Below are 25,593 nucleotides of genomic sequence, written 5' to 3' on the forward strand. Positions count from 1 at the left end.
CTCTTCCTCTTCCAACTCTGCCAGCTCCTCAAGTCCATCCTGGGACTCAAAGGAAGGACCACTCTGCTTTAAGCCCATTTTCCGTCACAGCTTTCCATGTCTTGGGAGGTGGCTCAAGGACGGGCACGCCGTCCTTCAGATTGGCAGGTGTATCCGCTCTGATGGGCCAGTGGTCTATCATCCTGGGCTTTCCACGTCGTTAACAATTAGCAGCTTTCATCTGAGGCCTTTGGGCTGGATTGTCAGGGAGAATAAACCCTGTCAAGGAGTAGGAGGAGAGCTGGGTCCCTGTGCTTCCCTAGATAATAGCCGTCCGTTGTTTTCAACTAGGCGGGACTGACTGATTTTGGAATAAACCTCCATCTTTGGCTGCGCCGGCTTGGTGTACTTCCCACTGGCCTTTTGTTCCAGCACCTGTTTTAGTGGCCCGGGCTGAAGAGATGTCTGGCTGCCCCGGCGTTTCCGTTTGCCCCCATTTTGATTGGCCTCGTTATTTCTCTGGGTCTTCAAAGCTTGGATTGAAGCCATTCAAGTAAAAAGAGGCTGGGTGTATGCTGTTGAGTTTATTTCCCTTTATGTGAGTACTTTACTTCAAGACATCTGTGTGGACCGGTTGGAAGTAGAGCTGGCTTCTCTCTCAGCCCTTTCTCTCCCACCCACGTCCCCACCGTCTTGCCCACGGCAGCGCTTCTCATCCCTTGTCGTGTCATGTCGGTGTGCTTGCCCGTGGCCATTTGTTCGGAGCATGGGGGTAAATGGTTGAGGGTCTTTGTGGCTGGAGATGGCCACCCTTAAGGTTCAGCCAGGCACCCCTGGGCTCCATCCAGACACCAGAGGGCTGGGGCCCCCACACCTCTGCACGCTTGTACCCCATTTGTGGTACCCAGGTCGGCAGGCTCAGCCACTGAACTCTGGGATGCCATACCCAGAAGGCCATGCGTGGCCTGTCTCATGGGCTCCCTGCCTGAACCAGCCCAGCCAGGGATTCCTCCCTCTCTGGGGCCAGATGTGCCCAGCATTCCTGCATCTCTTGGCCACCCTAACGTCCCAAGGACTGGACGGTGTTTACAGCCAGCCTTGTGCATATCACCTTCATTGCTGGTGTGGCATTTCCCGAATGTTCTCCAGGATCCACATCTCTCTTGAAATGTAGGGCCCATGACTGTCTGCAGTCCTTAGGATGTTGGCCAGTGGGGGATGGGCCTCATGCTTCAGGTTCTAAATCCCCACTGCATTCCCTGCACTCGTATAAAGATCTGCTCTGACCCTGCGTTCCCTCTCCGGCATGCCAGCACCTGCTTTTTCCCATCTGAATTTGCTTATAATTTCACCAGGCGTGGGTACTGCTGACTCTCCTGCTTTACCCTCCCTTTCTTCTTCCCCACCACTCCCATCAGAACGGAAGCCTGAGTGTCTCCAGGTCCCCTCCTCATCACTCTAACCCAGAAACCTGAAATTCTGCAAGTGCCACACAGGGCTCCCAACACCGCCCTTTCTTGCACATTGTTCTCTCTCTTCAAGGGCGTGCTTTGGTCTCATGGAATTATTTGGGAAGCACATTGAGCCATTTTCTACAAAGGTTTTCATGCCTGTGGTCTTCCACTTTTCTCCTCTTTCCCTTCCTGAACTGATGGACTCCGTTGTCTTTGTTTCTAGAAGTTTTCTGGAAGCTCTAGACTGATTTTATCACTGTGGCATATTTTTATGCTCCCTCCTCCATCCGTTCCTCTTTCCCATTCTCTCTATCCAGGATGGAAACAAAACTGCACGTAGGGAATGAGAAAACAAGCAAGTGCTCAGAGTTGGGGGGAGTGCTGGGGAGGGAGCTGTGACAAACGGGAATCCGCCGTAGGAGTGATGACCACCTACGTGAGACATCCCGTGGGTGTGACGTGTCACCCCATTGGCTGGTCACCCAGAAAACAACCATCAGCGTTTTCTTCTCCAGGGAGCTGGCTCTAACCACCCGCGTCTCTGAACCATTAGCATGTTTTCCCGGGGTGCAGTCCTTTTGATCTAGTCCGTGGGCAGGGGGCAAGTCAATCCTGTCCCCTGAAAGAGGAAGAGAAACAGAATTGTTTTTGGTTTGTTGGCTTGTTTTATAAATGCTTCACTATATTCCTCATAAAGCTTCTTCAATTTAAAAAAAAAGTGGGTTTTTTCGGGGGGGGGGTTGTTTTGTTTGTTTTAGTAGCTCGTCTAGCTGAAACCCGCAGCCTCCTGTTTGAAAATCGGCCTCAGCACACCGTGGCCTTGGATTTGAGCATGCTGTCATTTAAGCGAGGGGGTGCGTAGTCCTGTATCAGGGAGCACTCGGACCGGAGCACAGCTGTCATTCAGCGGTGGCCACGGCCACCGGCCCCTTCTTCCCAGCTGGGAAATGCGGTCTGCTCCTGCCTGCTGGTATTGATAAATCATGATGCTTTTTTTTCGTTACCAGCCCAGTGTTCTGCTTCTGTCTCGGGCAGTAAAACAAATAGTCATGATTCTGCTCTTTCACTAATGAATGAAAGTGATTGCTTTCAAATGTGCATTTTCCCATGGAGGCCATGCTTTGATCCAGCTTCACAGAGTAGCCCCTCATGAGGATAGAAGATCAGATTTTTGAAGCAAGGGACCTTGGAGATCCCAACTTATTTCCAAATGTGGGTCTTTCTACAAGATTGGAACCTTCCTTTTCCCGCCCGACACTGGCAGAAGTCATGGGTTTGTTCCCTCACACAGAAAGCATACATCCCCAAAACCATATAGACCCTCTCTCCGTTTATTATTCAATACCATTTCAGGCTTTCTTGCCAATGACAGCCGTCTGTCCCCCTTGAATTGTGGAGGCCCCCATCTTGGCAGATACAAAGGAACTGAAATAAAATTAGCTTCTGGAGAGTTTGAGGATCAGACAGAGCCACCCAGATGGAGTGGTTACATGGTGGACTGGAGGCGGGTCGGGAGTGGAGGCTTGAGACAAGTTAGCGCTTCTGTGGAGGTTTCTGGACATCGAAGTAGAAGGAGTTTTGACGTTTCCCCAGCAACTACTATATGCCGTGCTCTGTGCTACGTGCTTTTCATTTCATCTCGTTTAATGAAGAAGCCCCGAGAAGCATCAGCCTCTTCAGGAAGCTTGGCCTGAGAAGCAGAACCTGTCGGATAAGGAGGTGAACCATTTCCCCTATACCTGGAAGGGAACTCAAGCAGCTGTGTTTTTTCTGAATAATTGCCATTCGTGGAGAACATTTTATGTGCCCTGTGTTGAACTGAGTACATTCTAAATGGCATGTCATTCAGTCCTCCCCGAAGCCCAAGGAGGTAGGGTTCTGAAGGCTCCATTCAGGGTGTCTTTTGCTTTATAACCAACCACCGCAAAGCTTCACGACTCGAAATGACGGCCGTTATTTGTTTACATCGTGGCTCTGCGGTGTGGGCGCGGGTTGACTGTGCCAGCTCATCTCTGCTCCCTGGAGCTGCTGCGGGGTGCTGCGTGGGGCTGGGTGTCCCCTTCCAGGGTGTCTCCCTCGCCTGAGCGGCAGGTGGTGCTGACCGTGGGCCGGGCGTCCGGTCAGGGGTGCTGGCTCTGCTCTGTGCGCACCACTCCCAGTGCAGCTCGGGGTCACCCACAGCAGGGCAGCTGGGTTCCTCGGCCAGGTGGTCCAAACAGGAAATGCAGGCTGTCGGCGTCTTAAGACGGACGCGGCATCACTTCTCTCATCTTCTGTCGGTCAGGCGGACACAGAGCGGCTCAGGCTCGAGGTGAGGAGGAAGAGACCAGCTCTCCATGGGTCGTGTAAGAATTCGTAGTTATTTTATTCTGCCAGAGGCCCAGGAAGGTGAAGTGCCTTGCCCTGAGTGCCACAGCAAGCACGTGGGTAGGTTCCCCTTCTTAGGGATTCTGTGACGCTCCTGAGTTGGCCTGAGCGCCTGACTGACCTCAGTCCAGATTTCTGTACCTTTTCCTGCCATGACCTAGGCCTGTATATCAGCCTCACCACATCTGCAGACACCCAGTAAAAAGCACATTCTAGAAACATTCCTAAATCACTTCACTTGGATTTGGAATTGGCTTTAGGAGCAAGCCCGGCAGAATCCTAGGCTTGAAAAGCAAAGACCCGTCTTTAGATTTGGGAACGATGACGTGTGGGTCACAGAGTGCCTTGTGTTCTGTGACCGTGTTGTTCCTGAGCAGGGCTTGGCGAGCTGCAGCCGGTGAGGCAAAGCCTGCTGCCTATTTATGCACAGCTCTGGGGGGCGGGGGGGGGGAGCTCTATGTTTTTAAATGGTTGAAGAAAAAAGCAAGAAGACTATATAGCAGAGTCGAAAAGTTGCAGCAGGGACCAAACAGTCCACAAAGCCTCTGACAAAAAAGTTCATTGACTCCTGTTCTAAAAGATAGGATCGGGACCTGTGTTACCAAAACTAGATTTCAGGTCTACGGAAGAAGGACTTTCCTGGCTAGAGTCGTCCGTGAGGAGTTGCAGCTCACAGCTGAAGGTTATGCAGGCAGGTGGCCGTGCCTAGGAAGCTATAGGTCTGTGGTGAGCTGGAAAAGAATGTGGTGAGCTGGAAAAGAATGTGTGACAGCCGGCTCTCCAGGCAAGGGAAGCCCTGATTTGTAATGTTTGTCTATTGCTATGGTCCAAATCCCACCATGGCCAGTTTCCAGTTCCAGCATGATGTCACTCCAGGCAGAGTGGGGAAGAGAGGCACTGAAGAGGCTCTTGGAGCCCCCGTTTACCACTACGACAGGTTCAGGAGATCGGCAGCATGTCACGCTGCCCCGCAGATAACTCCCAGTCTAGGGACACACGCGGGTTTGGGGAGGAACGATAGTGCTGGAACAGCCTTTGAAATTCCACCTGCCTCTCTGAGCTCACAGGCAGCGCTTGCTAAAATCTGCAAACTCGGAAAGATGAGGACTTGCCCCGGCTCCCCAGCTGCTAAGCTCCACCTGCTATTTCATTGTCCACCCATTTGGTTTCGAAAATCTTGATTTCTACAAAAAGTGATAAGTTTGACTGCATCCGAATTTTAAACTTTTCTAAAGCAGCGAAGTTACAAGACAAATGACAGATGGGGAGAAAACATTGGGAATCTAGAAGAGATCAAGGTGTAGAGTCGAGAGGACGATGGAACACTTGCCTACTGAATAAGATTAAAAAACAATTGACAGTCCAGTAGGAAAATGGGCAGAGTGTGTGGACAGCTTACACTCACGCAGATACAAAAGGCTGATAAACGTGGAAATTGAGCCGTCTTTCGATCTGAAAGAGCAGCCGTCTCGCTGCGAGCAGGGACACGTAGGGTAGGACAGTGAGTCATTAATGTCGTCCAATGGATTGGCCCAAAGTAATGCTACGAAACACACGAGGTTGTGAAGCCACAGCACGTTCACCTGCTACGAACTGAGGCTAAACACAGACATATCCCGGGGCCTGGGTGGCTCAGTCGGTTAAGCATCTGCCTTCAGCTCAGGTCATGATCCCAGGGTCCTGGGATCGAGCCCCTAGTCGGGCTCCCTGCTCAGTGGGAGTCTGCTTCTCCCTCTGCCCCTCCCTCTGCTTTCTCTCTCTCTCTCTCTCTCTCGCTCTGCACTCTCTCTCAAATAAATAAAATCTTTAAAAAAAATAAAAACAAGCATATCCAATGACCTAGAAATTCCAAATCAGCTATACATCTGAGGGTCTAGAAAAACTCTCATATCTTGAGGAGGCAACTACGCACACAAAAATCATGGCCTCAAGGGGCGCCTGGGTGGCACAGCGGTTAAGCGTCTGCCTTCGGCTCAGGGCGTGATCCCGGCATTGTGGGATCGAGCCCCACATCAGGCTCCTCCACTATGAGCCTGCTTCTTCCTCTCCCACTCCCCCTGCCTGTGTTCCCTCTCTCGCTGGCTGTCTCTATCTCTGTCGAATAAATAAATAAAATCTAAAAAAAAAAAAATCATGGCCTCGTAGTTTGTGACGTGAAAAATTAGAAACAACATAAAGCCCATCAGCCAGGGAATGGCTAAGAAAGCACAGGTCTGGACATCCTATGGCTGTCGGGCAGCAGCGAAGAAGGAGAACGCAAGAGCTCCGTACCGACGAGCATTGCCAAAGTGAGATAGCAGCTGGCGGAATGTATAGTCTGATACCATTTGTGTTCTTAAAACGTAGTGCTGTGTAGTTCACGAAACATACAGAGAAAGTGGTGGAGGGCTACTCAGCCTGTACACTTTGGAGGAGGGGGAGGGGGAGAGGGCCCGGACTGGGGAGGAGGGGAAGAGTCAGAAGGGACTTCAGTTTTATATATGGCTGTTTTCATTTTTCTTAAGGAGAATATATTCTTGTATTTCTTCAATAATATTTTTAAAAGACCAAGTCGAAGGGGCGCCTGGGTGGCTCAGTCGGTTGAGTGTCCCACTCTCAGTTTTGCCTCAGGTCATGATATCAGGGTTGTGAGACCGAGCCCTCCATCAGGCTCCGCACTCAGCGTAGAGCCTACTCGAGCCTCTCTCTCTCCCTCCGCCTCTGTCTCTCCCCCCTCACGGCGCTCACACTCTTTCTCTCTCTCTCTTCCTCCCTCAAACAAATAAATCTTAAAAAGAGAGAGAGAGAGAGACCAAGTTAAAGTTCTGTTCTGCCCAAATGGAGTGGCTTCTGTGAGAGAATGTGCCAGCTCCCTGAGTAAGCACAGACCTGTTAAGGTGGCCATCTGGGGGCTGCATGGCAGGGCGGGGGAGTGTCTGGGTGTGGGGGTCACTTTGGCCCCTGAGACTGAACTTCCCTGGAGGACTGTCCCTCATCACCTCTCTCACCTCCACACAGGCCTTGGTATTCCCTTTACGCTCTTGACTGAACAAGAAACCACTTTGTCCTGAATCTCCTGTTGCATGGGACCATGTCAGAGAGGTCTTTATTTGGCAGGAGAGAAATGGTCACAGTGAGTGGACGGTGTTGGGTTGGGACTGCCAGCATTTCTTCCTGCTTGCCTGCGCCCGCCTCCCCCCTCAGCACGCACTTTCTCCCGTGCCCCCTGGCTGCCCTCAGGCCCATCTAGGTTCCTCTGTGTCCAGACCTAAGGAAACAGAGACAAGGCCCACCTTCCAACTTAAATGTCTAAGAGCCCCCCTCTTCCCCAGGTTCGTGGTCTCAGGGACTGTCTCCTCATTTCAGGGAAACCTGCTTTTTAACCACAGTGAATAGCCTCACTGCCACATCAGAATCTCACCCCATAAGCTGGCATCTGGACAAGAGACCCAGCGAGTAGCTCACGGGTTTTCCTCACCAGACACCTGCGACTAAGTGCAGTGAAGGCCAGGGACAACTGCCTGGCGTAGTCATACACTTGCTGACTCATATCCTCAGTCATATTTGTCTCCTTTCATCTTCGTCCCCAGTAGTGATAATGAACGGTAGGTATTATCATCCCATTTTATAGACAGAGAAACTGCCTCTGAAAGTCACTTAACCTATCTGAAGTCACAGAGCCCAGACTGACCCAGAGTGCCTGCCTCCAACGCCATTTACAGTGTGAGTGAAGTTCTTCCCATAGGGATTTCATTCCAGAAACCCTCAGAAGGCTCCTCCCTGCTTCCGGCTCCGCCTCTCTGGGTAAACTGAAAGATCACCCTTCCCCCCATGAATTTTGAGTGCCAGCCATGCTGTTCTGGGAGAGTCCCCAGAACTCCTTTTAAGTTGTTTCTTGAACTTGAATTTGAGGTGAAAACAGAAAATGTATTTTCAGATACAGCTTATGTTTTGGAGTCAAAGGAGGCAGGGCTAATTCAGAGGAGGTGTGAGGATTAGGAACTCTTTGATGCTATTTATAAGGTGCATCCCAGTAAATAAGCAGAGAATGGTGTTCCCAGGCCCCCAGTCTACCGCAGGTCTTGAATTCACACCCATTTCACAAAATCCAGAAGGAGGGTATTGTATTCACCTTGCCGTCGGATTCCCAGCTTCACTTTTGCATTCCCCAAAGTCCTTAGTTACTCAGGGGATTTCAGTCGGAAGGTGAGAGGTCAGAGTGTGGAAACCCTCCAGGGCTCTCCCTAGATTAACAAGAAAGAACATTCTGCAAGTAGTGAAGACAGTAGAGCTCAGAGCTCTGATTTTTATCCCCAGGCAGAGCCGGGAAGTGGCTGGGCACTTGCCCTCAACCTTGATGTCACATCTGCTATGAGAGTCTCATCACATCGCAGTGTTGGGGGAATTATTCGGGACAGGACCAGATATGCATTTCTCCCCCCACATTTGCCGGACTTGGATTTAAAAGTTTTTCTAACAATGTGTGAAGGAATCCTGCCTTCCTAGGGGAACGTGAAAGCGAGGCTAAGGGGAAACATCAGGGGATTCTAATTACTTGCGCTGAGTCTCACTGGCTCTAGCCATCCTGTAACATTTTGCTTGCAGCCCGTGGGCTGCTGTCCATTAGGGGTCAGATTGTACCCCCCTCCCGAAAAAAAAAGAGAGATGTTGAAGTCCCAACCCCCAGCACCTCAGAATATGACCTTCTTTGAAAATAGAGCCTTCATGGATGTCGTCAAGGGACAATGAAGCCGCTAGGGTGGGCACTCATCCGGTCGGGCTGGTGTCCTTATAAGAGGGGAAATTGAGGCACAGACACAGACATGCGCAGAGAGACGGCCATGTGAGGGCAGAGGCCTGGAGTGGTGCATCTCCAGCCAAGGACACCAGAGGTTGCCAGCACACCGCTAAGAGCTAGGAGAAGCAAGGAAGATCCCTCTAGACGGTTCAGAGGGAACACAGTGCTGCTGACACCTTGTTTTTGGACTTGGAGCCAAAGAAACTTGAGACGAGAAATTTCTTTTTTTTTTTTTTGTAAGATTTATTTATTTGAGAGAGAGCGAGAACAGTGGGGGGAGGGACAGAGGGAGAGAGAGGGAGAGACTCCCAAGCAGACTTCCTGCTGAGCGGGGAGCCTGTCGAGGGGCTCGATCCCACAACCCATGAGGTTACGACCTGAGCTGAAATCATGAGTCTGTCACTTAACCAACTGAGCCACCCAGGTGCCCCAAGAAATTTCTGTTAATTTGAGCCACCTGTTTGTTGGTGTGATCCTAACAAATTGATATAACTACTGTACCTCAGCCCTGTAAAATGTACATTTCAGTGAAGTAAGATCGAGCATTTCAGTTCGTCAGTCATAGATAATGTGACATTACATTTTCCAAAGATGATTGCAGCATCCTCTCCTGTCCTACGTATTGTCGAGAGCCTTGAAGCTACCCCATCAAGAGAAGAGTACTAAACCCCATCCTCTTGAATCTGGAGGAGCTGTGGACTTGCTTTTAGTGCTGCGTGACTGCTGAGACAGCTTCCATTATGTTGCTAGGACACTGGTCCTGGAGCCCGGAACTTCCGTGTCAGCGGTCTCCTTGTCTTGAGTCCGCCATGCTGTGAGGAAGCCCAGACTAGCCCAAATGGAGAGGCCGCATGGGGCCGTGAGTTCACATGGAGCGAGGTGCCCAGACAGCCCCCCCAAGGCGGTCCAGCGTCTCTGTAGTCCCAGCTGCTGCTCCTGTCTGCTTGCCACCCCTGTGACAGACCCTAAGCCAGTGCTACCCAGCCAAGCCTTCCCGGATTCCTGATCCATAGAAACCGTAGGACATAAGAAAATGATTATCATGTTTAGCGTACTGTGTGCTCTGCATTGGTTGTTTTCCTTTCATTTTAATTTTAAAAATACATTGTATTCTTACTTCTGATTAAGTAGATTTGTATTTAGAGCAGATGGAACAAAATTGCAAAATCTCGGTGGCTTAACATAATAGGATTTCTCTCTCCCTCAGAGTCCAATGTGAATGTTACAGGTTGGGTGGCTGTCCTCCAGGCAGTGACTCAGGGATCCATATTCTTTCTTCTTAATATCTCTGCTGCCTCTGGTCCCCCTCGAGGTCCTCTGCTGGGTCATTGGTGTTCAGGTAGCCAAAGAGGGAGGGGAGAGAGTGCGCGGAGGATAGTACGGGATATGACGGGGGCCAGACCTGAAAGTGGCAGTCAGCATTTTGGTCCACATTCCACTGGCTAGAACAGGCTGTGGCCTCAAGAGCGCTGGGAGGTGCAGATGAGCTGTGTGCCCGGGCGGGAAAGGCAAGGATGGTGTGAGCACAGCGGTAGCCCTGCCGTACCCCCACACTGGCTCGCAGGATCTTAAGTTGTCAGAGGCGGCCGGGTCTGAGAGAGCTGCTTCTCTGAGTGCGGTCCATTGGCACCAGGATCACTGGAGTGACTTGTTCAACTGCAGATTCTGGGGCCCCACCTGCTGAGTCAGAACCTCAGGAAGTAGGTTCTAGGAAATTCTATTTTTACCAAATTCCCCCAGTTATGATGCACAGGAAGGTTAGAGAGTCACTTGGCCCAGTTGTTCAACCCTCTCATTTGACAGATGGCAAAGTTGAGGCCCAGAGAAGTGCTGGGAGCTCCATACTTTCCTCCACGCCACCCACAGCCTAGGGCCAGAGCCAGGGTTGGGGTCCCGCGTGCTGAAGCCCCTCCAGCCCTCTTACCATGCCACCTCCCAGGGCCCGTGTCATAGCAGGCCAGGACCCTGAGAGTGTGCCCTCAGTTGCTCCAGTGGCCCCCCATTCACCAAATGGGGAAACGAGCCCAACACTGATGAATCATAGCATATGCCTTGAAATAACTCATCGGGTGTACTTAGCTTGTAGCCAAGAGTCCCCTGCAGTTTAGCTTATGACCAGATCTAGTCCAGGAGACACCTCGGACAATTCCTAGCAAAAGCCAGGAACCCTGAGTAGTGTTATAAGTTAGAAATTGGAATTCTGTAATGATTTCTCTATGTCACTCTGAAGGCCCCCTTTGTTTTTAAAATTCTCACGTGTCCTCACTACATTCCATGACAGCTACCTTTTAGGGGAGGCATCGGCAGTAGAGGAAGGCATGGGGAGGAGAGGGAACCTTCCTATTTTCCAGCTTTCTTGGTGAACACAGCAATGCTTATTAGCATGCATTTCACACAATTTCCATGATAATGCTATAATTTCAAACACTCTGAGTCAAAGACCTAATAATGGAGGTTAGACTGGCTTTCTCATTTTGCTGCACAGATTGCTCACCTCTCTCTCCCCATCAATCTTCCTTCTCCTAAGCAAAATGTAAAATTTGAAACAAAGAGTGGAAATATCATGGTTTTGGCTGATCTTATTAACATTACCCCGCTGTTCGCCAACAACATCGTAAGCATTTGTGTTCTGGTTCTGAGCATTGATATGGAAAAAAAATCCTCTGGTCACTTTCAACCCTCTGAGATTTGGGGCGAAAATGAGGTAAAATAGCCAATAATGCTTATTGTGTCCCCAAACCTTAGCTGAAGTCATTTAGTGTTGATTACCTCAATTAATGACTAAATATTGCTAAGTTATATTTAAAATGGATGGATAGACTATGGACTCTGGGTAACAAACTGAGGGCCTCAGAGGGGAGGGGGGTGGGGGAATGGGATAGGCTGGTGATGGGTAGTAAGGAGGGCACGTATTGCATGGTGCACTGGGTGTTATACGCAACTAATGAATCATCGAGCTTTACATCAGAAACCAGGGATGTACTGTATGGTGACTAGCATAATATAATAAAAAATATTATTATAATAAAAAAATAAAATAAAATGGATGGCTAGAACATCTGCCTTCCTGTCCTGGTGTGAAGGAGAATGTATATATGTGTCATGGCCTTCAAGGCAGCAGGAAACCAGTGATGGGTCCAGGCGCAGTGAGGTGGGGGCCCTCCCAACACTGCTGAAGTCCAGCTGAATGATTCCCTGGATGAGCCACAGCATGGACCTTACCACGAACACCATGAGATTGACCAGTGCCTGCAGAAGGGTGACGGAGAAATCAGACATGACTCATGCCTCCTTCCTCTCAGTCTTGGTCAGGCACTGCCACTTTGCAGGCTGGTCCCTCACTCTCCTTCACTCTGTGGGCCCCAGAGTTGTTCCTGGTTCTCACTAATGTGGTCAGGAAGCACTGCGGGAGTCGAGTTGCTGAAGACAGCAATACTGAACGGGGCAAGGGGTGACCAGGCCCAGAGAAAAGCAAACCTGGTTTCTGTTGGCTGAACCAGGTAAACAGACCCAGTTCAAGATAGTGTTCTGGTCACTATTGCTGTGCAGCAAACTACCCCAAATCTGGTGGGAGGCAGGGTAGGTTCCCCGGGAAGCAAACTTTGAGATGGAGAGGAGTGTACAGGATGTTTATTAAGAACTGCCCTTAGGATCAAGACATGGAACAGAGGGGAAGGGGCAGGCTGTGTTGGCTTACAGCTCAGTGTCAGCCCCAGCGGGCCCAGCAGAACATTTTGTGAGTCAGGAATTCTAGAAGGACTCAGATGGAGTCTGACTTCCATGGCGTCGGCTGGACTAAAGGATCCACTCCCAAGATTTCCTCCTTGCCTAATGCACCTTGGCCTCTTTCTGTCTTTATGGGGCGTCCCGTCTTCCGGGGTTTCTTCATACCGCATGGCGGTTTGGGGATCATCACACTGCTTCGTGAGGGCTTCAGCGTGTGGTAGCCACGGGCCTACGGAGACCCACACCGAGGCCGGCAGAGTCACTCTGCCGTGTCTTATTGGTCAGAGCGGCCTCAGGATCTGCTGAGAGTCAAGGTGGGAGCCACAGAGGCACCATCACAGCTCCGAAGAGCCTGTGGCAGGACACGTCCTTGGAAAATACGGACTGCTTCAGTGGGCCCCGTAGCTGGCTCGCCTCGGTCACAGAGCTCCTCGTGCTTCCCGGCCCCACGGTCACCATCATCCCGAGGGTGGCTTGAAATGGCCATGAGAGGAATAGGACACCTCGGGAATGGACTGGACTGGGCCTCGTCCCCGCCCCCAACCCCAGAGAGCCCGTTGTTGACTATGGACCAGTACACCACTGCCACTGTGAAAGGCTTTTAGTTTGAAGCCAGAGGAGAAGAAAAACAGTATTTATTGAGCGCCAAGGGGCTCTGCGTGCCCTGGCCCCTCAGAACAACTCTGTGGTATGCGGTTGTGTCTTATTTTACAGAAGAGGAATCCCAGGCTCAGCGAGGTGGGGTCATGGGACAGGATTTGAACTGGGGTCTCTTCACCCCCTACTGTCCTGTCTCACAGAGCCTAGAGCCCTCAGGAGAATGAAATGGTTGCTCTTCACTGACCCAAAGGAAGCTCAGGTCAGATGTGAGGTGGGGAAAGCTGCCTGAGAGAAAAGGAACAAAAGACTGGCCTGGAGTGGCAGCGGGGTTTCTAGGAAAGACCTAGGCCCTCACCTTGCACCGCGATTTGGGGTACTAACGGGTTCACCCCGTCACCAGGCATCCAACCCCCAGCCACTTCTCACTGTCGGAAAACTTCGCGTGTGTCTAGAGGCATAAGTGGTCCCTTCTTTTCCACCCCGCTAGAGTTGAAGGAATCCCTCCCCCTGTTTTGTTGGTTTTAAGAGGAATAAGAAGACAGGAAAGTGAGGAGTGGTGGGCACCCAGTGTGGAGTTCATGGCCAAGGGCTCCATGGAGAGGAGAGGGCAGCAAGGCCGGGGGCGCAGGCAGGGGAGGCCCCTACCTCAGGAGTGTCGGTGCCTCCTGCAGGCCCCTGCTGTCCGGGTGGGGCTCCTGGCCTTCCTGGCTGGCTCGGGCTCCGGGGTCTGCTCGGGTCCCAGGAGTCACCTCGCCTTCTGGATAAACAGCCAGATGTTAAATATCAGAGGAAGGCCATGCATCAGGAGAATGCAATGAAAACTTTGGAAAATGGTCCTCACTTTTTAGTGTGCTAAGACTCCCCTGGGGCGCTGGTTAGATATTCTGCGTTTCTCCGTTCCCGTTCTCGGAAACTCAGGCAGCAGGCTGGAACGGAGGTCCAGAATTTCCATTTTTGAAAGACCCCAAGCAGTCCTGATGCTAGTGGACCTGGGGCCAATCTAGGAAAAGCAACAACTTAGAGGATGAAGGGGCAGGATCTGACCCTTTTCTTTAAGACGTCGGCTTTTATGTCAGTAGAGTTGAATCTCATAAGCACCAGTTTTCTTTTCTGGATGCGGGAGTGGTAGGTATGTTTATGGAGCTGTCTTGCTGAAAGAAAGATAATGAACGCAGCATTTATGCGCATAATTGCCGTTAATTATTATGTTGTGAATGTATGGTTAAACTTGAGAAAAGATGAACTTATAAAAACTCTTATTAAAAGTTCCCTGTTATTTGCCGTTAATTACTGCCGTGGATTTCTTCGGGGAGTTTGAGTTTGTTCGTTTACCCACTGGCTATAACAAGGTTTTGAGCTCTTGCTGTGTGGCTGGCACAATGTGAGGACCGGGGCACAGCCGGGGGCTGACCTCTGCCCATCAGGGATTTACAGTCTGGCCAGGGAGACCGAGTCATAAATCCCTACACATAAATCCCTCGTGCATTTCAAATTAATATATGTTTATTTTTATTAGTGAAGGTATTTGTTAAATTCATTACTGAATAGGACTGTTTTATAAACATACAAGTATTTATGTAAACAGATACAAAACAACAATAAGAAAATCCTTGTAGGCCATATATTGTGATTTGGGGCTTAAAAGCATTGATTAGCATACAGATTATGAACTTTCCAGGCATTCTCTGATTGCACGAGGAAGATATGTTCTATAAATTCTGCACAAAGTTGGCTTATCGTTTTGTTTTTAAATCAGTGAGTTAAGACTTCACCTGTACGTATGTGTAAGTAAGATGTTTTGAAGATACGTTTCTCCCCCCATCACATCTCTGCTCCCTGCCCGCACCTGTGAACCCAGCCAGCACATGAGAAGCATGGTACCCAGGTGCTTTCCAGCACAAATGTACCTGGAGGCCGAATTCCCATCCAGGGGTGAGAAACGGGGAGAATTCTGATCCTCGCTTAGCAGTCTCAGCTTGCTGTTCTCTTGCCTGACATTTGAGCACGCCAGTCGTCTACATAAGAGAACAGATTGGTAGGAAACCGAACTGTCCCCAGTAACCTCTGCTTCCTGGTTTTCAGAGTTGCAGGTGGCGAGCTGTTTGACTTCTTGGCTGAAAAGGAATCTCTGACTGAAGAGGAAGCAACCGAGTTTCTCAAACAAATTCTGAATGGTGTTTACTACCTGCACTCCCTTCAGATTGCCCATTTTGATCTTAAGGTATGTTTTGCTGAGTGTGAACCTGAAAGAAGGTTATGCAAATCACAGCATTGGTTGGTTGGTTGTTAAGAAAAATTGAGGCATCTGAAAGACATACTTTTTTTTTTTTTTTAATCCTGTGTGGGTGTAAAAGATGGAATTAGGAAGATAAATCAGCAGGTATGTCGTGCATACCTACTCAAGGATTCTACCCTTCTGTGGGATAGAGGCTGAAGATGAATGATGACATTCAGGAGTCCTTGGGGAAGAATCAAAGGGTTTTTCCAGCCGGATCTCTAAGCAGCGGGGGGCTGCTGTTGCTTATGGGGTGTTTTCAGCCTAGAGTGGCCCCTGGCTGCCCAGTTGCCGACCCCTATAGCTGCCGGGCATGTAAGGAGGAAGATGTCTTTTTTTTTTTTTAAGATTGTATTTATTTATCCGACAGAGATAGAGACAGCCAGCGAGAGAGGGAACACAAACAGGGGGAGTGGGAGAGGAAGAAGCAGACTCATAGCGGAGGAGCCTGATGTGGGGCTCAATCCCATAACGCTGGGATCACGCCCTGAGCCGAAGGCAGACGCTTAACCGCTGTGCCACCCAGGCGCCCCTGGGAGGAAGATGTCTTGATCTCTCCTCTCCCTCTTGAGGCAAAGGCCCGACTCTGTCACTGGCAGTTGATCAACACAAACTCTGAGATTGGCTAATTGGGGCCTTTGCCTGCTTGGAGGCAAACCACTGTGGGAGATAAAAAGGCATGTCACTCTTGTAACTGTCGGAGAAGTTACGGTCTCTTGAGGAAAGGAAGGCATATACACGAGCAACAGAATGTAAGATTCAAGGTACAGTCCAAGGCATTGAGAAGTGATCACAAAGATGGCCAAGTGAATGATTCAGGTCATCGGAGCTAGGACGAGACTGCAGAGGAGGGAGGACTTTCTCCATATTTATTGTCGCAGAGCTGTCAAGGCCCCATCCGGATCCCGCCAACACTCTCTAACACACACCCCGAACACTGCTGTTGCACACTCTTGTGGCTCTCCGCCTGCCACCTGGTTTCTGGCCCCGGGAGCTGCAGGTTCCAGGGTAAATGCCCACAGAAGCCGCTCTTAGCAAGGGAGGTTGGGGAGATGGTGGGTAAATACCCTGACTCCCTTGTGCTTCAGTTGGAAAACTCAGTTCTACTCCCCTTGTCGTCCCCCAAAGGGATTGCCCTCCAGTCACCCCCCACCTTGACAAGACACTGTATATGGCTTTCCTTCCTCCTGCTTCCTGTCTCCCCGTCCCCTACCAAGTAATCCCTGCGGCCCCCTCCCACATAAGCCACTTACACCTGAATCCTTCTCACGGGTCTGCTCCTGGGAGAAGCTAAACCAAGACATTCCTTTTTCCTGGCGTTCTCTTGCAACGACCCTTTCGTCCTCCCGTTTTGGTGGTTTTTTCAGGGGAGGAGACGAATAATTCTGCCACTTCGTCTTCAGCATAATATATCAGCGCTTTTTTTTTATTGTGGTAAAGTGAACATAGTATAAGAATGACCATTTTAACCATTTCTAAGTGTTCAGTTCAGTGGCATTAAGTATGTGCACACTGTTGTCCAACCATCACCACCATCCATCTCTAGAACCGACTGGTCTTCCCAAACTGAAACTCTGTACCCGTTAAACCCCAGCTCCTCATCCCTCCTCCCGCAGCGGCTAGCAGCCACATCCCTACTTTCTCTCAGTGGATTTGCCCTATTCCAGGTCCTTCTGATAAGTGGAATCATAGAGTATTTGTCCTCTGTGGTCTGACTTACTTCAGTTAGCAGAATATTTCCAAGGTACATCATGTTGTAGCATGTGTCAGAATTTGCTTCCTTTCTAAGGCTGAATAATATTCATACACACACACACACACACACACACACACACACACATACATATTATCCACTGATCAGTTGATGGACATTGCATTGTTTCCACCTTTTGGTTATGTGAATACGCTGTTTTGAGTACTATTTCTCTCTCTTTTTTTAAGCCCGAAAACATAATGCTTTTGGATAGAAATGTCCCGAAACCTCGGATCAAGATCATTGATTTTGGGTTGGCCCATAAAATTGACTTTGGAAATGAATTCAAAAACATATTTGGGACACCAGAGTTTGTTGGTAAGTTTTTTCGCTCCTGGGCTCCTTTATTTCTCATAAATAAAATGAATTTTGCTGGCAAAATGTCCCCTGTTGTAACATCATCTGTTGCCCTGGTGCATATTTCTGGTTTATACCTGACGATAGAATCTGTTGATTCACTTTCTTTCAAAAACGAAACACGTGTTTGTTTCCTCCTAGCTCCTGAGATAGTCAACTATGAACCTCTTGGTCTCGAGGCAGATATGTGGTAAGGAGCATGCCCTTGATGCTGTCATCTTTCTGATTTACTTTTCAATTCTTCTGACATTTGCTTCTGTTTTTGTTTCTGTGTCTAGGAGTATTGGGGTAATAACCTATATTCTGTAAGTACCAAAATCCATGTCTCATATTCTTTTCCTCTTTCTTTGAGACCATATGTCTTATTAACCATCTATGTGTCATGTTGATCTCTTCAGTTTATGCATGCTTTTTATGTAAACATATTCATTTTACACCCCCAGAACACGTTTAGTTTATACTAATTAAACATTTTCTTCTAATTCGCAATGAGTCATCAGAAAGTGCAGCATGATTGCGGAAAGCCAGCGTGGCTGTCCATCACTGCTGAGAACATAGGAAAGGGATGTTTTTTTTAACACTAGATGCTGTTCCAAATCGACTTTTTAAATGCATCCTAGGCATTAAGCTGGAGCTTTTGTGCATGACAATTAAATGCCCTATAAAATGTAATTGGATTCTGAACTAACTGCCCAAGCACCAGATTATAACCTAATACTTCACTTCCCTTATCAGCTATTATAGGAATGGCATGATGACCCAAGAGGTAATTATTCATGTTCTGCACCCCATTTTATTAACAGCCTAAGTGGGGCCTCCCCATTTCTCGGAGACACTAAGCAAGAAACGTTAGCAAACGTATCGGCCGTCAACTACGAATTTGAGGAAGAATACTTCAGTAATACCAGTGCCCTAGCCAAAGATTTCATAAGAAGACTCCTCGTCAAGGATCCAAAGTGAGTGTCCGTTATTCCTGAAGGGTACCTGGCCGTGGCTTCAGCTGGACCAGGGCTGGCACCTGTGCTGTGCGTGCGGCCACGTTTACGAGAGCCTGGTTGGTTCTGCGTGGCAAAGGAAAGCATGCCGTGTGGAACAGCTTTGGAAAATGCAGGCAGGGCCCTTTGGACCTGCTCAGTCAGTCCCTGCAGGCACAGTAGAATGGTCACAGAAAGACCAATGTTCTTTCCGGCTTTCTTCCATGAAGCAGGCCCTGAACTGCATTTTCCAGAGCATCTGCTTAGTAGGCCCAGCCGGCATGGAAACAACCTTAGTGTTTGCTTCTATGGTCACAGCATTTTTTTTCTTTCCCCTCCCCCTACAAAGGAAGAGAATGACAATTCAAGATAGTTTGCAGCATCCCTGGATCAAGGTAAGTTGCCTATTGTGATTGGTTTGGTGTTACAAGGCATTCTGGAATGCATTTGCCCTAGGGTATTACTAGTTACTCTGGGGTCTCAACACAGATCACGTCTGGAGTATTGGTTTTGATATCGGCGCCATATTTGAAGATGGCTGACAGATGGGAATGTCCTAATGATCATGGAGGTGGAGAAGAGTAAGCTGTCACAATGCAGGATTCCAAACAGGGAGTTGAAGGTCAAGTCTACTCAACAGCCATATTTGGTTTGACCTATGGGATGGTGGCCCAGAGAATATTTTGAATTTTTTGGAATTGATTTCCAGCATAAGTATCATATCAACTCTGGATTTCCCGTGTCTGTTGTAAAATCTAAAGATCTACCAATACTGGGCCCTCATTCCATAAGGTCATCCAAACCCTGCACAGCTGTCTTTGTGCCAGAGCATGTGGCCGCCCCTGGCATATCTGTATTCCCTGAGACACCCATTGGCATTTGGGTTAAAGAACTGAAGTTGCTCCAGCTAGAGCAGAAAGGACTAAGGGTAGGGAATATGGCAGTTACAGAATAAAATCATGCAACTGGTAAGGGGATTGCAATGTAACAACTTGCATTGGAGAAGTAGGTTTAGGGCATCCAGAGAGTTCTGCTGTGTGAACTCCTAGCAGTTGTCTGGGCTCCCTGAGGAGGCAATGGTGTCTCCTTCTCTTGCTAGTGGAACTAATGGCTTCCTAAAAAAGATGTGGTACAAGGGATTCTAATGCTGTCAGACAGTCCAGATTTGCTGACCAATGAGTCCCCTGCCCGCTCTCAATTACTTGATAATATTAAGTTCACATGACCGCACCATGAATCTCGCCATTCCCAAACCCTCCGTGTGGACCCAGACATTCAGCCTGGTCTAAGCTCAACTCTTCAACTTTTCCCAAGATCCAGTCTTTATGGATTTTATCAAACCCTCAGCCACAAGAGTTGGCCTCCAGAGAGTCGATCCCTAGCTCTGTGTATTATCCCAACTTGAGTTATTTTAGTAAGGTGAGAGTGTACGCAACCCAAATAGTTAGAGGTTTCCAGAAGTTGTCATGGAACACATTTCCATCGTTTGAGTGCTCTAAATTTGCTTTTTGGACTTTGATTTTAGCCTAAAGATACCCAACAAGCACTTAGCAGAAAGGCGTCGGCAGTCAACATGGAGAAGTTCAAGAAGTTCGCAGCCCGGAAGAAGTGGAAAGTAAGAGTGTTTGACAGGGAAGGATTAACTAATTTCTTTCCTCTGCGGCACTGCCTCTGGCCAGTCTCATCTCTTCCGATACTGGCCAAACAAAAACGCGTCCTTTTTTTGTCTGTTTAAATTTACTCTATAGTCTTCTGTGCCGTTATGCTATTTTCAAAAGATAAAGCAAAAATATTACTTCAGTCCTCTTTAACTCATGCTTTCATATGTAATTTTGCATTTTTTTAAAGAATCAAAACCATTCCCAAGGCAGATTTTTAAATCGGCACAGCAAAATTATAGTGCAGTCTTTTCCTAAATACAACAAGCCACATTTTAAACAAATCTGTTCTTTGTGGTAAGCAGCATGGGATTGCATTTATAGCAGAACTTGTGTAAATGGCTCTCTAAATCCAGCCAGTCTGTGAATGGTGGGGCTAGGCGTGGGGTGGGGCCATGAGCATTTGTGGTCGCTTGTACTTTTTCAGTGTGGACGGCCTCTGTAGGGGCTGTGTGGGGCATGGCCCTAAGAGGCATTCCAGTCAACCTTGAACAAATAAAAATTCCAGGTTAACAAGGTGACAGGATGTCTTCCTAGGCCCAGGGCCATGTGAAGCCCAGAGGAAACAGGTACCTGCCATGCCTCTGAGCACTGGGCCAGAAATGTACCTCATTTTCACACCCATCAAGTTCGGGGTGACGTGATAGGGCTGAGGAGGGCCACAGCACTAGGTTACTTAAGACTTAACACTTGGTCTGAAGGAAGCCCTGAGAATAGGCTTAAAATGTAGAGAGAACTGCATAAGTTTCTCTCTTTTTTCCCTCTTTTTCTCTCTCTCACACACACACACACACACATACACGTTATTTATTGTTGCTTTTGCCTTTGAGAGTAAATGCAGGGGTGTTTGTCCTACAGGCTAAGGAGTTCCCCACTCTGTGTTTCCAACAACTATATGAATTTTGATAGTCACATTACTACTATTACTAGCTTACCTGGGCGGAAGGACATAGGATAAGACCCTTGCATACCATGCTTCTCTGAGTGGAGATGTGCAAGGGGTTTGTTAGGGTAAGATCCCACTGCTCGAAAAGTGGAGAAGAATCTATTAAGAGAAGGGATGCAGGCTGTGCGATTGCAGAATTAGTAACGAAATGTGGAAGGAGACTCTCTCTCCTGTTGTTTTGATTTCTTGAAGCAAATCTAATCCAACCTGCTTAGAAGACCTCCCACCCCTGAAGAACATGCTGTCAGCAGTGAATGCTAGCTCAAAGACTTTGCCATTTGCACTAATTTAAGTATCCTTATATAAGCTCTCTTTCTTCCTCTCCCCCTGCTTTTTTTTTTTTTTTTTTTGCCCTTTTTCTTTTTTTAAAGCAATCCGTTCGCTTGATATCACTGTGCCAAAGATTATCCAGGTCGTTCTTGTCCAGGAGTAACATGAGTGTTGCCAGAAGCGATGATACTCTGGTAAGCGAACCTGTTTGCCTTTGTGCGGTTCTTTCTTAGCCCCGTGTATTTCACATGTTCAGGTTGTTTGATTGTTCAACAACCCAGAAAACCTGAAGTCACGGAAGCGTCAGGCTTGTTCTTCCTCCGCTCGAGGGAGGGAGTTGGGTGGCTGATTTGATGTACTCTGTTGATTCTTTTGTCCTTTTTTCTCTTTGTTTGGATTGGCGCTATACCCACTCCCACCCACTACCTCTAACACTACCCCCCCCACTCACACTTTGATGAGTGACTGGCCAGCAGAAGAGGAAAATTTATTCTAATTTTCATGAATAAAATGAGAGTCCTCTATTGCCACTGACCTTGGAAAATACTGGGTCGTGATAGTACAAAAGGGGCACACACTCCTCCTGCCAACACACACACGCACGCACACACACCCAAAAATCAGGGCAAATACTGTGGGGCTTGCTGAGGGAGTTCGTGGTAGACCAGAAGGCCAAACCCACTTCCTCTGTTGACATTGTATTAACTGTGTAATGCCCTTGAGAACAAGTCCGTAATTTTTTCCCCTTAATCCCGACTGAAACCTAATCACAGATTAACTCTTCAGATATGACTGGACACATCTGAATTCACTAAGACTCTCCCCTGACAGACAACAGGGCTTTGGGAGCCCTGGAGGTAAAGGGAGCTCCAGAGAAGGCAGAAAGGGTGGTTCTGTGGGAACCAGCCTGCTCCCATGACTACATAGTGAGTGTTTCCTGAGCGGCTCCGGGGACTCCCCGGGCAGGATCACACATCAGCAGACACCAGCTCTTCTTTTCCTCCTGACGCTAGTTGCTTCGCTGAGGCTCCAGGTGTAGCCTTGCAGAGTAGAAAGAGATAGAAAATGTTAGGAAGAAAACAAGAGTGGGAGAGAAGCAAGGTCGGAAAAAGAGGAGGTGGAGGAGAAAGTTTGGGTTTGGGAATTGTTGGAGGGTAACAGTGGAACCAGAGACAAGACAAAAACTATTAATCTAAGTAAGATGAGAACAATTACATGTTATAAATCAAAATCATCTTGAATAATCACCTAAGGGAAAATCTAAGTGTCGTAATGCGAAGTTTAGGGTAGGAGAGGGCTTTGGGGTGTGTGGGGGCTCCGGGTGGGCTGACCCCTCCCACAACTCAGGTTCTTTCATCGTCCTGATGTCCTGCTAATCATGGGGACCACAATCTGCTTCTTCCTCCCATTCACCCCATTTCTCTTGACTGTACTTTCATGCAAATGTCTCTTAATCATCAACTTGAATTGTGATGGAAAAGCAAGACCAGTGGCATTCTGAACATGGGCTCTGTACGAATATTATTAAAACCCTCATGAAGTTTGTTTGGATTCAGACCCATAGAGAAGAGAAAGCAGAGCCCAGAGAAATGCTTCTACTCCATTCTGCCCCACAAGCAGAGTCGGCCTCTGTAGATAGCGTTTCCAGATTTGAAACATTAGAAGCCATGTACCCCTGTGAGTCCAGAGATTTTGTTTGGGAGTTTTTGGGCTTATTCCTTAGTTTTAATGTGCCATATTTGGTAAATATCTTATCATTATAAGAAAACTTTGACAAAGTGGCAAAGATTTAACTAAATTGTTGTTCAACGTTCTCTAGTTATTTTCTCTTCTTAGTGAGAAATGCATCTGTTTTCCCTTTTCTGGCCTTTATTTTCATACTTCTCCCTCGCTAGGGTCTTTTTAAATGTATATCTATATCTTTATCTGTCTATCTATCATCTATCTGTGTTGCACGTTAGTTGTGACCAGGTTTCAGAGAATGCCATGTTGTTCTACATCTAGAGAAGGAGGAAATTCCAGTGATTAGAACAGAACACTTCTATGATTGGATGAATTACAAATTAAGACTATAGAATTCAGGGGCACCTGGCTGGCTCAGTCGGTAGAGCGTATGACTCTTGATCTTGGAGTTGTGAGTTCAAGCCCCAGGTTGGGGGTAGAGCCTACTTAAAAATAAACTAAAATCTTAAAAAAAAAATACGGTAGAAGTCAGAGGTATCATTTCCTTGGTTCTACGGTTTTTAAGAGTCTGAGTTATGCCTACTATTTTCTACAGTGGTTTTGGGACTATCTATTTTGAAAGATTTCTAAGATAAACACAGAGGGTAGTTGGTTATCAGCCATTTTTCTACGTCTGAGTCTTGAAAGCTGTTTGCTGTGTGGGTTATAATGCAAGTGACATGAAGACACAGGTAAACAGAAGGTGGTGTTAGTTGCCACCACGGCAGGAGCAAAAAGTAACCTCCTGCTTCCCTTCGTGACCAAGTGGATTTGGGGAAGAAGTGGCTTACTTTCCTCTGAATGCTTCTCTGGACCGATGAGCATTGATTTCTCTTATGTTGATAAAAGGATCGTGGCCAGCAAGCTAACTCCTCTTCCCTCTTCACGGTCCCTCTCAAGGATGAGGAAGACTCCTTTGTGATGAAAGCCATCATCCACGCCATCAACGATGACAACGTCCCAGGCCTGCAGCACCTCCTGGGCTCATTGTCCAACTATGACGTTAACCAGCCCAACAAGGTCTGATGCTGTTCTACGGGGGGAGTGGGCTGGGGAGTCTCTGTGTCTGTATCTCTCCAAGTCCAAGGTGGAAAGGATCTCCTCTACTTCTCCATTCCCCCTGGCTGTTTCAAACGCTGTCCTGTGGGGAATCACTTCTGTGTTGAGAGTGAATCGAGTTAGAAATGAGATGGCGGGGGCGACTGGGTAGCGCAGTGGTTAAGCATCTGCCTTCAGCTCGGGGCGTGGTCCCAGTGTTCTGGGTTCGAGCCCCACATCAGGCTCCTCCACTAAAAGCCTGCTTCTTCCTCTCCCACTCCCCCTGCTTGTGTTCCCTCTCTCGCTGTCTCTCTCTTCAAATAAAAAAAAAAAAAAAGAAAGAAATGAGATGGCGGGCACTGAGGGCCTTTCTCCATGCCACTCGCACACCTCTAATCACGACACCGTCGATATGCTGATCCGTTGATTATGAATCCAGCAGAGAAGGGCTGTGTGTTCTCCTGGCTGTCCCCATTCCTGTGATGCAGGCGTAGTTGTGTGTCTCTTGAGACATAGGAAGCTGTGTGGTGTGGAACAGCAGTGATAGCTGCTTTCCTTTCCTACCAAACTTGAACAAAGTTTTCTTCCTTGCCTCTTGCAGCATGGGACACCTCCGTTACTGATTGCTGCTGGCTGTGGGAATATTCAAATCCTACAGTTGCTCATTAAAAGAGGCTCAAGAATCGATGTCCAGGATAAGGTCAGAATTCTGTTTTATTGCCACTGAATTAGCTTTCAAGTATTTCCAACCGTCTCCCTATCTTAGAGGTAGCAGAGAAGAATAATGTGGGCCCCTGACTTCATTTCTCCGTTTCCTGCAAAGGAAGATGAACTGCCTAACAGGCTGGTCCCGTCTGACCTGTGGTATAAAGGAGAGGCAGCCACTCCCCTTCCTCTTGGCTCTGTTGCTGGGCACCAACCTGCCTTTCCTTGTGCTACCCCGGATTCAGTCCTGACTAGTTACTTTTACTCAGCAGGGTTATTACATGTCACATTTGGCAAAATTTTCATTATCTAATCTCTTCAGAAATACATTTGCCTCCGTGTTTATTAGGGCAACAAAGTAAGGACGATACATATGCTTTGAGGGATAGGTCACACTGGAAGGATAGACACAATTGCTTAACAGCCAATAGTCATTACAGTGGACCTGCCATCAGCTTCTGTAGATTTTCAACAAAACTATAAATCGACTGGATCTGATCCTTGAGCACAGGCAAAGTTCTAACCAGAGATTGAAATAAGGGTTTTAAGAAAAACAACATTTTGAAACAATTCTAGATTTATCAAGACAGTTGCAAAGATAGGACAGAGAGCTTCCCAGAATGTCAACATCTGACATAACCTTGGTCTTTTTGGAAAAACTAAAAAATAAAACGGGAGTTTATTCCCCTTGGCAGTTGTTCTTTTGAAGTCGCTGTCACGTAGGAAGGGAAATAGCGTGAGTCTGAGTGATACATGCATTTGGATCTGGAAATGTGACTTGGTTTTTATACAGGGCGGATCCAATGCCATCTACTGGGCCTCTCGGCATGGCCATGTAGACACCCTGAAATTTCTCAATGAGAACAAATGCCCTTTGGATGTTAAAGACAAGGTAAGGCCACTTCTTTTCTTAGGACCGTGGGAAACGGTAAGAGGCTGCATATGAGCGTTGACCTGCCGTATGCGTCGGGACCCAAAGCAAAAGGGTTCAC

General features: G+C 48.1%; 1 protein-coding gene across 5 annotated transcripts in view; it reads left to right on the forward strand.

The window, feature by feature from the left end:
• DAPK1 (death associated protein kinase 1) overlaps positions 1-25,593 on the forward strand; it is a 176,867-nt gene that overhangs the window by 107,340 nt on the left and 43,934 nt on the right. For all 5 annotated transcript variants that reach the window (XM_048218266.2, XM_048218268.2, XM_057305686.1 and 2 more), the window contains 11 exons: positions 14,986-15,124; positions 17,120-17,249; positions 17,430-17,478; positions 17,567-17,593; positions 18,092-18,244; positions 18,612-18,657; positions 19,788-19,877; positions 21,238-21,330; positions 23,759-23,878; positions 24,498-24,596; positions 25,395-25,493. In XM_048218266.2, the coding sequence (XP_048074223.1) occupies positions 14,986-15,124; positions 17,120-17,249; positions 17,430-17,478; positions 17,567-17,593; positions 18,092-18,244; positions 18,612-18,657; positions 19,788-19,877; positions 21,238-21,330; positions 23,759-23,878; positions 24,498-24,596; positions 25,395-25,493 (1,045 nt within the window). The remainder of the gene's footprint in view (positions 1-14,985; positions 15,125-17,119; positions 17,250-17,429; positions 17,479-17,566; positions 17,594-18,091; positions 18,245-18,611; positions 18,658-19,787; positions 19,878-21,237; positions 21,331-23,758; positions 23,879-24,497; positions 24,597-25,394; positions 25,494-25,593) is intronic.

The sequence above is a fragment of the Ursus arctos genome, unplaced genomic scaffold, assembly GCF_023065955.2.
Source record: "Ursus arctos isolate Adak ecotype North America unplaced genomic scaffold, UrsArc2.0 scaffold_33, whole genome shotgun sequence".
Classification (NCBI taxonomy): Eukaryota; Metazoa; Chordata; class Mammalia; order Carnivora; family Ursidae; genus Ursus; species Ursus arctos.